Consider the following 16523-nt stretch of genomic DNA (forward strand, 5'->3'; position numbering starts at 1 on the left):
CTTTTCTGGTGACTAGACCCTCAAAACAATGGGGGGACCATTATATAATAAGAATAAAAGACAGGAGCTTGGGGTCATCTTCACAACTGTCAGTTGTCACAACTCTCCACCTCCTGCTGGGCTATCAGCCCCAAGAGGATGGGAATGAGGTCTCTTATATTCACCAGTGTGACCCCCGTGCCCAGCACAGAGCCTGGCACCAAGCAGGTGCTCAATAAAAATGGAGGGGCCTGGTGACTGAATCTAGGACCCCAGAGACCAGCACCGTCTTCCATGCCCTTGCTCCTGAAGGCAGCAAGATGTAGGAGAGAACACTGCACTGGGAGTCTGGAGCCCTGGGGGCTCTACTCACCCATTCTTCTTTTTTTTTTTTTTCTAATTGTATGTTTTTCAATTTTAATTCGGTTTTTAAAGGTGACTTTCTACTCATCCACCCTTTCCCGGAGGATTCGTTCACGTGGCAGGCCCTGTGCTGGGTTCTATGGGGATCCAGAGGTGAATAAGACACAGGCCCGCCTTTTTTGTGCAGGAGAGAAATGAAGCCAAAAGCCAGTCAGATTGTTGATCTGACCAAGGGCTGCCTAGGGGAGGAGGTGGCTTACTCTCCAGGGCCCAGAGCCCCATCGCTAGGCAGGTGGCCTTGGAGCTGGCCTTTAAGGGTCCCACCGTCCTTTAGGCAGAGGGTGTGTCTGTACAAAGGTGCATCTTGTGGACCTGCAGGGTGATGTGCGTGACGGAAGGTAGGGCTCCAGGGGCGAGGGCAGCAGCCTGGCCATGGAGGGTCTTGGGTGCCACGGCAAGGGGTTTGGAGGTGGCTGGGAACCTTGAGGGGATTCTGAGCAGGTGAATGGCTGGAGGTGGGCAGGGAGAGCTCTCTGGTGACAGCGTGGAGGAGGAACTGGGAGGCAGGAAAGCAGTTGGGAGGCTGCCCCAGGAGTCCAGGTGGGAGGCAATGGGAACCCCAGGTGTATGGCCCCCCCACCAATTTGGGCTGTGTCTAATCTTAGGTTTTCTGAAAATGGGACCTTCTGTGATACTCAAAGTTCTCCCAGATGGATGTGAGAGCCATTTATGAGGGAGGCAAAATCCATGGAGTGAAAGCCTGGCTTGGGGGATGGGGAGAGGAAGGGTGAGGCGTACTGAGCATCCTACCTGGGACTGCTCCCCTAGATGCCTCCTCTAATGGACCTATGACCTTCTCTGAGCCTCAGTTTCCCCTCGTACCCTGTGAGGCAGTAGAGCATAGTGGTCAAGGCGTTATTCTGGAGACAAACCGCTTGCGTTTGCAGCCTGGCTCTGCCGCTAACCAACTGTGGGATCTCGGCCAAGTTGCTCAATCTCTCTGTGCCTCAACTTTCTCATCTGTAAAATGGGGATAATAAGAGAACCTATCCCCGCCCCCAGGTCTGTGGAAGGCTTACATGAGACAGTGCGTATAAAGCACGGGAAACAATTCAAATAAATGTCAGCTGTGATCACCTCTGTGCTCCCCGAGTCCCCAGTATCTCCTTGGTGATCCAGACTCGGAATAAAATAGGGATGTGCCTCTCTGGCAGAGGGAGTGGACCTGGGGCTGAGAGAAGGCAGAAGCCGGCCCGTCACTGGGCTCTCCCGGCTCTAGCCACCCACTCAGCTCACGGGGGACAGCCAGTTTCACCAGGGGTGCCCTGGACACTCCGGACAGTGGGCAGGGATGGCGGGGCTGCCCCACCCATCGCAGGATCTTTCCCATCCGTGGCCCTGGCCCCGTGAAAGCCAGCAGGGCCTGATACAGATGTCCAGATGTCCTCTGGTTGGGGTGGAGGGGAGTCCTATACCCAGGTGAGAATCACCAGCAGTCGCCTCCCTTCCTTGCATCCATGGGGGCCACTCAGGAGATCCCTGTGGCTGGAGCCAGAGATCCTTGACTGAGAACCTTTGAACACCACAAAAGGTCCCCGTTTTCAGAAACCCTCTGTGTGAAAATCCAAGACTCAAAGCAAAGGACACCCCGCCCACCCACCCACGCACACCTGGGGATGTATTTTAAAGCCGCAGTGGCCTTTTGGGATGTGGTAAGAGGAGGCTAATTTCCCACTTGCTCTGCTGGTGGGTGGGCGAGTGAAGGACCTTCTCTGGACTGTGGGAAAACCTGCCAGAGAAGCCAAATAGCACTCAGAAGTTTGCCTGAGGGTCTAGAGACACAGCCGCAGGTCTGGGGCACTGACCAGGGTGGCACTCAGGTATTATTTCATCATGATTTGTTAATTAACAGCTCATTTACAGGAAGTAGCCCAGAGTAGTGGAAAGAGCAGGGAGTCAGACACCTGGGCTCGACCCCCACTTACCTGCTGTGTGATCTTTGGCGAGTGGCTTAGCCTCTCTGGGCTTCAGTTTTTCCATCTGCAGAATGGGGCTGGTTGTCAATGCCAGACATTCAAATCACACTGGGAAAATGAGGCTAGGAAACCCCTGGACTGAGTTGCTGCTAAAACATTCTGGGTCTTAGTTTCTTCATCTGTTCAATGGGTGCAGAACCTTGAAAGACTTTTGGAGGTTAAGCAAGATAATACATGTAAAGTGTCTACACAGAGTGGGCTGAGGAAGAGCACGGGGACAATGGTCCCCACATCCTGGTGACCAGAGGATTAAATGGGGTGATATCCGTAAAATGTCTTGCACGGACACTAAATGAATATTAGTTTTTGTCTCCTTCTCCTTCCTATGCCCCTAAGAGACTTTGGGGCAGTGGGGAGACAAGAGGGGCGGCGCCCCTTGGAAGGCAGTCCCTGGCTCAGCACAGAGCCGGCTCAGGGCTTCTGGGGGAGGGCGAAGTGCATGGATTGAATCGATGTTGTGGAAGCTTTGCTATTGAGAAACAGGAGGAAGGAAAAAACATCCCCCGAATGGGAGGGAAGCTGAGGGCAAGAGGAGCTGGTTTACAGAAACGTGTGCTCCATGTATGCACCCTAGTTCCATCTGTGGATACCTTGGTGGGTGGGGTTCAGGCAGTGAAACCTCCATCTCTCCTCTGACCGCAGATGCAAAGGTGGGGATTCTGGAGCCAGACCTGGTCCAGCTGGTCATCTGGGCGAGTTGCTCTGAGACGTGCTTCACTCCTCTGTGAGCTGGCTCAGTGCCCACTTTCAATTACTGCTACCTGGCGTTATTCTCCTCCTCCTCCTCCTCCAAAAGGCAGGGGTGCCGTCTTACTTCTGTGCAAGGTCGGCGTTCAGTAAAGGCTCCCTTGCAAATGCCAGGCTGTTTCCAACCCTGGTCTGTTTCCTTGCCAGGATGCCCATGGCCGAGGCCCCCCAAGCGGCTGGCGGGCAGGGCGATGGAGGTGATGGCGAAGAGGCAGAGCCGGAGGGGATGTTCAAGGCCCCCGAGGACTCCAAGAGAAAAGTCCGCGACTACCTCCGCCTGGCTCCCCTGTGGCTGGCCCTGGTCGTGTTGGCTTCAGTGGGGGTCCTGCTCTGGTATTTCCTAGGTAACTGCGGGGCCCTTGGGAGAGGTACCTGGGGAGGACTTGGGGTGGTTGAGGGGGCACAGCAGGACAGATCAGGATTCCAGGCTCAGCAATGCCTAGAAACCACTGTGCGACCTTGGACATGCACTTCTCTCTGAGTCTCCCTTCCTGTCCCGTGAGATGGGAGTGCAAGTTCCTTGCTGGGGCCTAGTGCCCCCAGTTCCCAGCAGCTGCGGAAGGAGTGCTCTCCCAGTACCCAGTTCTTGTAAAGTGACAAGCTGAAAGAGTGTAAACATTGCCTCCCCTTGCCTGCAGCCCTCCTGGGTTGCCCCTGGGGCTTGGAGCCACCTGGCTCAGCTGGAGGAGGCCCAGTGGTGCCGGTGGTGCTTGGCACCAATTAGTGCTTCTGTTCACTTGAGCCCGACCTGGGAGCTCTTCTAGGGTGGGGACCATAGCTCTATCACCTCTGGGTCTCCAGGGCCCAGCATGAGTGGGAATGAAGGGGAGGGGGGCACAGAACTCAGGTGTCCAGGGGGGTGTCCATGCACGCAGATGGCTTTATACCCCAGCATGGGCACATGTGGAATTCAACCCAGAGGGAATGTGGGCATGGGGCGGGGAGGGCAAGAATGTCCAGAGCAGGTAGCTCAGGCGTCTCCCATGTCCTGAATTTTGGCCCTCCCTCTCTGGTATCACAGCCCTCAACCAGTCCCCTGGAACCCCAGGAGCAACTGGCCCATGTTCTGGGTCCATTTGTCCATCCTTCTATTCATTCATTCAGTACTGAGGACCTCCTATATGCCAGCTCTGTGTCAGGTTGTAGAGATAGTTCTGCTCTCACCATAAAGCTTGGCATGTGCTAGGACAGAGAAAGCTGATGGGGCCCCAGTGGAACCCTAGCAGGGACAGCCCACTTTGCCCAAGTGATCAGAGACCTCCCATTAAGCACTCTGCAAAAGTTAGATCATTTTCTTACTGACTGCATCTCCTGGTGGAATTTCAGGTCCACTGAAAGGAATGGGGACCCATTTTGGAGCAGCCACTGGGGAGATCAGCCTCGGCCCAGCTCTAAAGGGGGTCGAGGTGGGGGGGTATTCTGGAACCCCCGGGTCGAAGCTGTTAGGAAGCCTGGGTCTGATGAGGACCCACCTGCCGTGATGCCGGATGGATTGTGATTCTTTTCAGAGCCGAGCAACGCAGGCCGGGAGTGGAAGCTGTGTGCATTTCACCACCGGCAGGAAGCCAGTGCCCCAGATAACACGGGGCTGCCGAGGCCTCCTTAGGCTGCGGGATAATTAGTCTTCAGGGGAAACCATAGAGAGTCAGGCTGGAGGCCCAGGAACTCACCTGCCAATTGTCTTTCTTCTCAGAGTCTGATTTCTCCTGATTACACTCGTAGAGTGAATCACCTCCCTGGGGGTGGGCGCTCCGTGGGGCTGAGGACCCAGGGGGTGAGTGCCCCAAAGCCTCCACTGGGGGAAGCCAACCCCTTCCCCAAAGGGATGAGGACAGAGGAGGCACTTTAGGAGATATTTGAACGATTCCTCCCGCGCTGGGCCAGGCTGGGCTCCGGGTACCGGGCACTGGGCGAGGAGATGGATCAGAGACACGCCGTGTCTGGTCTGGAAGGGGAGCTGGACAAGAGGCCTGTTACACTGGAACAGGATAAGCCTGAAGGAGCGAATGACTGGTTAAGTGGCAGCCTGACCCAGAAAGTGGCCCAGGAGAGGAGAGGGTGGGGGCCGGCTTCCCAAGGCCGGTGGGCCCTGGGCTGGTCCACTTGGAGCCCTGTAGTGGGGCCCTTCATGCCGCCCAGCTGTATTTCCCTGGTCTTCTCCTTCTCCTGCTCTCCTGGGCCACAGTTTTATGCTTTCTTCTCAAACCTCCCTCACCCCCCACCCACTTTGCCCCCTGTTTCAATAAGAAAACGGAACCACTCCGAAGAGAAGCCCCATAGATGCCCTTCCAGCTGTACCCACGTGCTCTGCGCTCCGCCCATCCCCACGTGTGAACCAGCCCTGCCCCATCTAAAGTCAGCTGTCCTCCCGGCCCAGATCCCACTCCCTTTGTCCTCGTGGTGGCCGGGCTCCAGCCACGTCCCCTCTCTCCTCCGGTGGCATCATCCGTCACTGTACAGCGCTTCTCATTGCTCCTGTACCGAACCCCTCTCGTGCCTGCACACACACACACACACACACATACACAGCCATTTCTCTGCTCCCCTCTGCAGCAAATCCCTGTTGTTTGAAAACGCTTCGGCCTCCCGTTCCACACCTCTTTCGGGCACCCTTTCCGATCTGACTCCCTGCCCCTCACCCCCGAAACTCCAACAGTGCTTGTCAGGGTCACCAGTCCTCACGTTGCAGAATCCGGCGGTCAGTCCTTGTTGCGTTTGTCCCATCGGCAGCACTTGACCGGGTGCCTCCCTGCCTCCTCCTTGACACGTTATCCTTACTTGGCTTCCAGGGCGCCCACACTTTCTTTTCCCTCAGCTCATGGTGGCTTCTCCTCCATGTCCTTTCCTGGTGGAGGGACCCTCCTCCTCCCTGCTCCCCCCCCACCGACATTCCCTTATCCCCTGAAGATTCCCAAATTTTCATTTCCAGTCTGAGCCTCTCCCTTGAGCGCCACTGTATCACCGGGGCCTGCCCCTCCTCCAGGATGTCTAAGTGCATCTCAGACCCCACTGACAGTTAACTCTCTTGTGAATTGTCAGTCTACCTTTTGAGTATATTTTAAAGGGGCTTTCAGTTTTAATTGCTGTTTACCAGTTGTTAATATAAAATGATATTGAACTATTGATTTTCCATGTTTCAGAGGCAATGTGTGTTTATATATAAGATTTTTGGAAGTTCGAGATGTTGAGAAAATGGTATATAACCTTAGGGTATCATCAATAGTGACCTAAGAAAATCCTTTAAAATTGAAAAAAAAATGGAGAGAACATCCCAGGTGGTGGCCATTCCATCCTTCCCGTTGCTCCCCTAACTGCTCTCTTTCTTTTACTCCCGAGCCCCAATTTGCCACCAGCAAACCTGGTTCTCTCTAACCCCAAAATATATCCTGACTCCAATCACTTCTCTCCCTCTTCACTGCGTAGTCTGGTCCAGTCTCCCCTGGACCACTCTCACTCGGACGACTGCAGAAGCCTCCTGTAGGTCTCTCTGCTTCTGCCCTTGCCTCCTTAGAGCCTGTTCTCAACACAAAGGCAGAGGGATATTTTTACAAAGCAAACCAAATCATCTAACTTCTCTGCTTAGAGCCTCCCAGGGCTCCCGTCTCACTCAGAGCAAAAATCAAAGTCCTTCCAGGGTTGCAAGGCCCTACATGACCTCCCCCTCCCCCATGTCATCTCCTCCTGCTCTCCCCTAGCTCACTCCTTGCTGTTCCTCAAACATCCAGACAAGCTCCTGCCTCAGGGCCTTTGCACTTGCCGGTCTGCTGCCTGAAATGCTCGTCCCATAGATTAATATCCACATGGCTGATACCATCTCCCTCTTCTCTGGCCTCCAAGTTGCAGCCCACACCAGCCCTTGATTTCCACGCCACTTACACTTCTAACGTGTCATGTCCTATGTTTGTTGTTTATTGTCTGTCTTTCTTGTTAGACTACAATCTCTGAAGGACAGGCTTGTTTTTTCTTTATTATTTTGTTCATTGTTGTACTGGTATATTCCCAAGTGCTCTAGGCCAGTCCCTCAACATAGCAGGTTCTCAATAAATATTTATTGAATGAATGAATAAATGACTGAATAGGGGTATAAACCCTGGGCTGTGAATCTATTGTCTTCACATCAGCCAAAACAATCTTTGCAAAACGGAAATCTGATGACATCATCCCTGATTTTAAACCTTTCATGGTTTCCCTTGCTCATTAGGGAAAGACCAAAATCTTGCCCTGCTGATGTCTCAGTCTCTTATTACCCCTCCCCCCTATCTGATTGCTCCAGCCAAACAAGCTTCTGGCCCTGGTCCTTACCATGATCCCTCTGTCGCAGGGCCTTTGCACATGCTATTCCTGCTGCCCTGAAGGTACTTCCCTCTTTCCCCTCTTCCCAGTTTACTCTCCACTCCTCCCATCTCAGATGGAGGGTCACCCTGGCCCAGGTTTTCTTTGTCATGTCCCCCCCTCAATAGCACTTTATGCTTCTTCAAGACGCTGCTGGCAGATGAATCCCACAGGTTGTATGGTTACTGGGGGAACATCTGCCTTACCCAGTACTGTCAGCTCCACACAGGGAGACCCGTCTGTCTTGGTTTATTAGTGTACCTCACATAGTAGGTGCAACCTGGACAACCCGCTGGACAACACAGAGGTGCTAAACCAAGAACTTGACCTTCTGGGCCCATGTGGGTTCCTTGGCATCTATGTCCTGGACTGATCACTGGGTCAGCTTCTGCCTGGGAGCCTCTGGGACACCATTCATCAGTGGGCCTCCCTGGCGTTGTGGGGCCAGTTTGTCACTACACAAACTCTGAATGACAATGACAAAGATGATGATGATGGTGGTGGTCCCTTGGAGGCCCAAGATGCTGGAGGCTGAGCTGGGGGTTCAGGGTGGCAGAAGAAGGTGTGGGGGACACAGGAGCCGTCCCCATCTGCTCCCTTGGTTAACTTTGCTGGTTTCTTCCTGGGTAGGGTACAAGGCGGAGGCGACGGTCAGCCAGGTGTACTCAGGCAGCCTCCGCGTGCTCAATCGCCACTTCTCCCAGGACCTTGCCCGCCGGGAGTCCAGTGCCTTCCGCAGTGAAACCACCAAGGCTCAGATGATGGTAGGAAGGATTGCAGGGATGGGAGGGAAGGATGGTGGGGACAAGAAGGGAGAGGGGAGGGGCCTGATCACATCAAGCCAGTGGGTTAGTCCATCCAGAACATTCACTGGGATCAGAGCCCTGTTCCAGGCACGATGGAATGGAGGTGGTGTAGGGCGGTGGGAAAGTTAGTGGGCTCTGGGGTCAAATGCACTTGGACTAAATCCTGATTGTGCCACTTAGTAGAAGCATGACCTTAGGAAATTAGGGCAGTGCAGGGATGCTGCCAGGACCCACCCACACACCCTCTCTTGCCGGGCAATGGCTTACTTCACTGGGGTGGTCTCCCACGGCCAGCACCTGCCACTCTTAGGCCGCAGGACAGCACCCTGAAGGGCGGGCCGGAAGTGCTGAGGAGTTATTCCCAGCAGCAACCCTCAGACGTGAGAGATGGAGAAGGTGGATAAATACCCCGGCTCCCTTGGCCCTTGGCGGGAGCAGTTCTGAAGATGCCCCCGCAGTCTCTCAGAGGTCCCTGTTGGATGGCACCTCAGTTGCCCACGGCTCTGGCCGGCGCCTTCACAGCCGTGAACGGCTGCCTCCCTGCCCATCTGTCTTCCCCACTGGTGTTCCTTGGAATCACCTCCAAATAAACCACCTGCCTCAGGACCCGCTTCTGGGAGACCCACCCAAGGCTCTCTTTCCTTTCGCGTAAAGTGGAGTGATAACAACAGTGCCTGTCTGCAGGGTTGTCGTGGGGTTGAAATGAGAGAGGAGAGAGTGTGGACATTACCTCTGTGTCGTTCAGAGTGCTTTAAGGACCCACGGTCCTGCCATTCCACCCTGCCAGCGGCACTGCCACTGAACACGTGCAAAGACCAACCAGCTGAGCTCCCGTGGCTGGTGGCTGGGGCTGAGGAGGGGACTCGGGAGCCCAGTGGGGCTTCTCAGAGTCGAGGAGTGACTTTTGATGAGGGGGAGAGGCCACTGGTGGTCTGACTGAGGTCAGAGCTGGTAGACGTGGAGGTGTCAGGGGCAGCGCCCGGGTGTAGGGGGAGGGGTAAAAAGATGGAATGAGGTTTGTTTCCCGGCGTGGCCACTGCCCACCGTGTGACCACGGGCAAGCTTCTCTACCCCGTAGGCTCCTCTGTCAAGCAGGGCTGCTGGGAGGGGCAAAGGGCATCCCAGGGCAGGAGGGGGTTTCTACAGAGTGTCACCAGGAGGCTCTGCTTGTTTCCCCTCCTTTTAGCTCAAGGAGCTCATTGCCAGCACCTGCCTGGGTACTTACTACAACTCCAGCTCCGTCTACTCCTTTGGGTGAGTCGCCCGGGCCCCACGACCGGCCCCTGCTAGAACCTTAGACTCAAAGAATGAAAGACACTGTAGGCTTCTGAGGCAATGGCTTCATGTTTTAAAATGGGGAAACTGAGGCACGGAGAGGCAACTTGGCTTCCTGCGTGTGACCTCCCTTCACCCAGCTTGGCTTTCTCATCTGGAGAATAGGCACAATGGTGTGGTAGGGATTACCCTAGACAGTGGCCGTGGCGCCCTTAGCAACGGCCTGACGGGTATCAGGTGAGGACATGGAGGAGTGGTAGGCAGCTGTCCCATTCACTTATGACAGGGTCTGTGGCACACAACCTAACCTCTCGTGCCTCAGTTTTCTCATCTGTGAAATGGGGCTGTTGAGAGCCCCTCCCTCAGAGGTTGTTAGGAGGCTTCCACGTGATAGTGGAGAGCAGAGCCTGGCAAGTAGGAAGCGTTCAATGCGCATGAGCCGTAGTTGGTGTCCTCCCCCAGCTCCCGTCAGGAGCAGGGGGCTGGGCGGGGCCCAAACTACAGGCTCCGCCCCCAGCCCCTCTCACTGCTGCCGCATCAGGGAGGGGCCGCTCACCTGCTTCTTCTGGTTCATCCTCCAAATCCCCGAGCACCGCCGGCCGATGCTGAGCCCCGAGGTGGTGCGGGCCCTGCTGGTGGAGGAGCTGCTGTCCACGGCCAACAGCTCGGCCCCTGCTCCCTACAGGGCCGACTATGAGGTGGACCCCGAGGGCCTGGTGATCCTGGGTCAGTACTGGGGACGGGGAATGTGGGACGATCTGGCAAGGCCTGGGAAGGCTGCCGCCAGGGCTGGGATGCTCTCGGGGATGGGCCCCCCACCGAGTGGCCAGGAGCCAGGACTGAGGGGCGGGGCAGGGGGGAGGGTGGGCAGTCAGGGTCAATGTCAGACAGGCTGGCTCTGATAGTCTCTTCTATTTTTATTTTCATTTTGTATTTCATTTTACTTATTTATTTTTGATCTCTGTCTATTTGTTTGTTCGTTTCCTTTTAACAGAAGCCAGTGTGAAAGACATAGTTGCACTGAATTCCACGCTGGGTACGCGACTTTGGTTTTTCCTCCCCACTTTCCTTTTGAGTTGGTGTTTTCCTTGGTTTGGTTGAGTGTCAGGGGTCCACATGGCTTCTATGGGTGCAGGGGGCATGGTCTGGGGTTACCCAGGGGGCACCACGGTGACCTCAGTGATGGGTCCTGAGCAAGACTGGGGGCTTGTGGGGAGAGGGGAGGAGGTATTGTGCACATGTGAACACGTGTGTGTGTGTGTGTGTGTGTCTCTTGTACAAAAGTGTGTGTGTGTTGCGTGTGGGGGGTGTGAGCGAGTAGCAGATTTATTTGCACATCAATGTGACCCTACTTTTCTATCATGGAATTCCATTTGCCCACAATCTACCATTTCCACTGATGGTAGAAAATAATCTTGCCAATTCGAGGTATATCAATCACTTTGGCTTTAAAACTTGGTCTTTGGGAGATATTTCTGTCACATTCAAGGATACTCCCTCCACCTTTTCCTTCCCTTTCTCAGCCAGCCAGGCTAATCTGCCCTCTCCTCCCACCCCACCCCCATGCCCTATTGCTAGAGTCACCTTGCTTTTCTCCAAGGGGCTCCAGTCTTCCCACTGAACCCTGGGAAGCAAAGCACCAGCAGGGCCACCATGCTGCACAACGCCAGGGAGCACTGCCCACATGATGGTCTGTGTGACTGGAGACTGCTGCACTTGTGCAGTGTATCACCTAGGCTACTGTACCCTGCGGCTCTGAGCTTGAGCTCCAAAATTCCCAGATTCTTCCTAGACTACCTAGGGAGGCAGAGTTGAAATCCTGGTTATACCTTTTCTGACCTTCCTCTCCTCCCATGTGGCTGCTCACATGCTTATTTCCTTGGTGAATGGAGGTGATGGAGTCAAAGGACAATTTTCAAATACTGAAAAATCATGATTCTCATACAAAGATATGAGCACATGTCAAAGATTTATTTAACTCACTGATGAACGGACCAGTAGGATGTTCCCTCATTGTGTCCAAAGGAGAGCACAAGAAACAGATCTTGTGCTTATCTATCATCTAACACTGCATTGGTGCACATGTTGCCCTGACCCTTGGTCTGGAATGGGCCTTTCCATTGCCCTTGCCTGTGCTGGGTGTCCACGTGTCCCCAAGTTTCTGGCAGTTCCTTTATAATGATCCTTATTTAGTTCAGTGCATGTCCAGAGCCCCTGCCCTCCTGGAGCGCAATGTCTAATGGGGCGAGGATGACAATTCAAGTCCTCTAAACGGGCTTTTGGGGCAGTTTGTCCATGCCAGGCCCCACGCCTGCTCTGAAGACACCAGCTGACCGTGTCCTCATCCCTGCCCTCGGAGGAGCTCTGAGCCCCATGAGGGAGACAGACACATAAACAGAATCTCACATCACCAAGTGCCAGGGCTAGAATAGAGGTCCCGGAGGCAGTGCAGAAAGGGAATCGTTCTGCCCTGGGGACAGAAGTGGACCCTGGGGGCTGTGACCCAAAGCAGAGGAAGGAATGTGCCTCTCGAGGGAGGAAGGAGTTGCTCCTGACCGGGGGGTCCTGGAAGCCTTCATGGAGGAGGGGGCAACAGACTCAGGATTGGGGGATAGGTAGGAGTCTGTCAGGTCCAGCGGGGAGGGGGCACTCTGGGCAGAGGGAGGAGCGTGAGCAAAGGCCAGGTGAGGAGAACACAGAAGGCAGGTCCATTTACTTTCTCCCAGGCTCCCCAAAGATGTTTCTGATTACCAACAGAGACCAGCACATCCCTCTCCACTTAATTTGCTTCACAAAAAAAGTAATTATTAAAATGACAAAAGCAAAGCATCAGCTTGGAGCAAGATTTAAAGAATATAAACGCCTAGGAACAGCCAGGCACCTTTCCCCAGGGGTCCTGACTCTTCCCCTTGCAGATGTCAGAGGTCTCTCCCTGGGGAGGTCAGCTCCCCAGCTGGAGTCAGGATGGCCAGGGAAGAGGGAGTTGAGCAAGAGGCTGCAGTATCAGAGCAAAGCCTGTTCATTCACCTCCATTCCCTTCCTGGTCCTCAGAACCACACAGAGAAGGAGGTGGGACAGGGGTTAGTACTGTGTCCATTTGACAGAACTCAGGGTGGCTGAGTGACTGTCCCAGAGTCACACAGCTGATAAGAGGTGGTGCCGGGACGACCATGCAGAGTCTGGACTCCCCGCATACCAGGCTGCCTCCCACATCCGGGGCTTACTCCGGAATCCTTACTGCTTCCTGGCAGAGCACCCATCCTCCCTGCTTCACAGGCCCATGATGAGGTTTAAATGACATACTTATGGCAGCATACTAGCTTGAGCTCACTTCCTCTACCCGGGCTGCCTCCCAGCCCCACTGGAACACACTCCCTTCTCTCCACCTGACATGAAGCCCTCAGCCCGCTCCCCTTATTGCTTGGCCATCCCACTGGTCTCCCGGCCTCCTCAGCTTCGCTCCCAGTAGCCAGAGGAGTCTGTGATCCAAGCCCGACCGTGTCCCAACCCTGCCTAACCTTCCATGGCTCCCACGGCCGCAGGAGGAAAAGGCTTCTCTCCTGGGCGTGATCTGGGCCCTGCCTCCCTCCTCCCACTTGCCCTCCTGACTCAAAGTCCCCTGTCCGCCCTGGCCTGCAGCCCCTTCCTCACTCTGTGACCTCCCAGGACTTCCCTGGGAGCCCTCGCTTCCGAGCTATTCCACCCAGTACCTGCATCTTTCCCTGCTACTCTCGTCGCTCCCGGGAAGTGACGGGACCTTTCTCTGGCACTCGCCTGGCATGGAGAGCTCAGTGAGTGCTAAGGGAACGAATGAATGAACCAATGAATGAGTGCATGGTTGAGGAGGCTGGGGATGGAAGCAGGAGGGAAACAGAAAGCTGGGATATAGCATATCTGGGCTGATCGCCATCCAGCTGCTCTCCCCGCCCCACCCCTGCTTGCGTGAGGACCTGACAGGGCTGGGCCCACCGCGGGTCTCTCCTTCCAGCTAACAGGGGTCAGGGGGCCTGTCCCTCTCCCCACTCCAGGCTGCTACCGCTACAGCTACGTGGGCCAGGGCCAGGTCCTCCGGCTGAAGGGGCCCGACCCCCTGGCCTCCAGCTGCCTGTGGCACCTGCAGGGCCCCGAGGATCTCATGCTCAAACTCCGGCTCGAGTGGATGCTGGCTGACTGCCGGGACCGGCTGGCCATGTATGATGTGGCTGGGCCCCTCGAGAGGCGGCTTATCACCTCGTGAGTCCCTGGGAAGGCAGTGGGGGGAAGGTTGGGAAGGGGGTGACGGTGTGGGGTCAAAGCCACACCCAGTGTTCTGCGACAAGGGGCTGTGTGACCCCAGGCCCTGGTATTTGGTATCCGGGAGACAGTGAGGCCAGCCCAGAGGAAGATGGTGAGAGGAGACTGGAAATGGCTATGTGCTGTGATCAATCCCCTTACCCTCCCCCAGCCTCAGTTTCCCCATTTTAACAAAACAGGTGTACTGGATGACCCCTAAGGTCAGCTCTGGGAGGCGACGTGATCTTGTTAGAATGCTCCAGAGTCTGGCAGCCCCAGACTTCCAACCATACTCTACTGCTTTCTAGCAGTGTGCCCTAAGCCAAGTTACTTTGCCTCTCTGCACCTCAGTTTCCTCACCTGTAAAATGGGTGCACAGCCATGCCTACCTTGCAGGGTTATTGTGAGGATTTAAATCAGACCTGCTGGGCCAGGCTCCTCACACATAGTAATGCTGTCCGTTATTACTATACATTAAATGTATCCATTAAACATCCAGTAACTGCTATCCATTACTACTATCATTATACATAGTCGAGTTGGGGCTGGGTCGAGAAGGGCATGGAATGCCAGGAGCAATCTGAACTTTAATACTTGCTAACTGAGGAACTAACAGAAAGTTCTTGAGCAGAGGAGAAGGGCTTTAGGATATGACATGGAATGCAGAAGGCGGGCAGGTGGTGGGCCGTGGGGAGACCATGAAGGGGCTGGAAATGGCCTTGGCCTCCAGGAGCCTGATCACCCCCCCATGGGGTGGGAGAGGGGCGTAGGTCTGTAGGAGGTCAGGCGAGACCCTGGGGCACCGGGCTGCTGCCTTCTCTGTCTTTCTCAGGCACCCAGCTTCCAGCTTTCGGGATGGGGGTGGGACCTGCATGTTCAGATCAAGGGCAGTCCTGAAGGGCGAGCTGGGTGAAGGTTCTCCCCGGCCCCCTCCCCCGGGGCCTCTCTGACTCTCCAGGGTCTGAGGCTGCGCTCTCATCTGCAGCCCCACCCCTGCCCTGCCACGTGCTGACCACAATCTGGCGTGTGCGTGGGCTGGGTTCCTGGAGGGCTCTGGGGAGGGCAGAGAAGCCAGACACAGCTCATTTCCAGGCCTGATGAGGGTGGGGACGCTTCAGCGCTTTCCCTGGGGCTTCTCCAAGTGCCCCCCCGCAGCCTGCTGTTGCAGAGGGGACCTGACTGCCGGCTCAGCTCTGTCCCTACTCACTGTGGCACCAAGTGGCTCACTCCATCTCAGACCCTTGGAGAAGGTGTAAAATGATGGGTCAGACAAGACTGGGGGGTCCTCAGACTTGCACCCCAGACCATGAAGGGGGGACTTGGGTGGTAATGGGAAGACGGGGGGCGGGGGTGGAGGGCGGGGGGAGCTGGTGGGGCCTCCACCAACTTTCACCTTGTTTTAGTTACAACAAGGGCTCAGCTGCTAAGTAAATAAAAGAAATCCCCAATATTAAAAGCAACCATTAAAGGCGACCTCAGGTCCCTCTTAATCTGGGAGAGGCGCAGTGGAGGCAGGGAGGGCCTGGTACTGGAGGGTGGACCCCTCCCCCCGCCCCCCGCAGTGAGATCAAGCCAGCGGTGGTCAAAGCAGGAGGACGAGGAAGTGGGGACCAGTGCCTGGGCAGGCAGAGGCCAGGGGAAATGCCCCTTCCCAGGACCCTGGGGCACCAGGACCCTCCTGGGGAAATTCCTGGGATTGCTCAGTCTTCCCTCCACAGCGGCCAGGGTTGCCAGGGCTGCTGTGGGTGGTGTTTCTGAGGCTGTGCTTGGATTTCTCGCACTTCCCTGGGTGCCTGCAGTCCCCCGCATGGCCGCCCACTCCCACCGGTCAGGGCCAGAGCCCCAGAGCCGGCACCCGGCCAGGCAGTACCTTGCAGCTGGATGTTGGCGTGCCCCCTCCGGGGGAAGCAGGGTTATTAGCTTTCTGGGAATTGGTCTACAGATTAGCAAGGGCTCCAGAGAATTCTGTCGGAGGCAAGGGGAAGTTTGGCAGAGGTTGGCAAAGAGTGAGGGAGAGGGAAGCCGGGAGCACCCCGCCTGAGATGGGCCGACCATGGGCATGGACACAGCAGGGGCGCCAGGCGCTGTCACAGGCGGTACCTAGCGTGGGTCTGTCTCTGCTGTGGACCCAGGGTGGGGCCTTGGCACGTTCATGAGCCTGGGTTTCCCCACCTGGAAACCAAGCGGTTGACCTTGACAATCTCTGAAAAGCCTTTTCAGGGCTGACATTCCTCTAAGAGTCTAGAATTCTAAGACACTGCTATTTCCTCTGTGCCTCCCCCATGGCAAGCTCTGGGTAGAATCCTGGGGTGCCCAAGGGATCACCAGACCGCACACCTGTCTTCTCTCTATTCCAGCCCAGAACAGGGCCAGGGGTCAAGTGTGGCCAGCCAGCGGGTATAGTGCCAGTCTGGTCTGCCTGCTGGGCACTCAGGGGTCACAGGGATTCTGAGGGGGTGGAGGGGTGCTATGGGACTGGAATCAGCCATCACAGTTGAATTGTAAGCTCCAGAAGTCTGGGTAACCTCTTGGCTTCTCTCCCCTGAGGAGCTGGCCTGACCCTTACAGGGCCTCCAGTCAGCCCCCTGGGCCAGAGACGGTCAGACACCTGCCTGAGGACACACAGCGGACTAACCGAAGACCCAGATGTATAGGCTGCCAGTCCCTCCTCCTCTGCTCCTCCTGGCAACCCGCTGCCCTCCCTGATGCCTGT

The 16523-nt window shown here is 55.8% G+C and overlaps 1 protein-coding gene across 2 annotated transcripts in view; it reads left to right on the forward strand.

Annotated features, from left to right (window-relative positions):
- Positions 1-3273: 3273 nt before the first annotated feature.
- Positions 3274-16523, forward strand: part of TMPRSS6 (transmembrane serine protease 6) — a 32154-nt gene continuing 18904 nt past the window's right edge. For both annotated transcript variants that reach the window (XM_061204524.1, XM_061204525.1), the window contains exons 1-6: positions 3274-3469; positions 8088-8221; positions 9450-9517; positions 10080-10264; positions 10533-10574; positions 13567-13771. In XM_061204524.1, coding sequence (XP_061060507.1) covers positions 3274-3469; positions 8088-8221; positions 9450-9517; positions 10080-10264; positions 10533-10574; positions 13567-13771 — 830 coding nt within the window. The remainder of the gene's footprint in view (positions 3470-8087; positions 8222-9449; positions 9518-10079; positions 10265-10532; positions 10575-13566; positions 13772-16523) is intronic.

The sequence above is a fragment of the Eubalaena glacialis genome, chromosome 11, assembly GCF_028564815.1.
Source record: "Eubalaena glacialis isolate mEubGla1 chromosome 11, mEubGla1.1.hap2.+ XY, whole genome shotgun sequence".
Classification (NCBI taxonomy): domain Eukaryota; kingdom Metazoa; phylum Chordata; class Mammalia; order Artiodactyla; family Balaenidae; genus Eubalaena; species Eubalaena glacialis.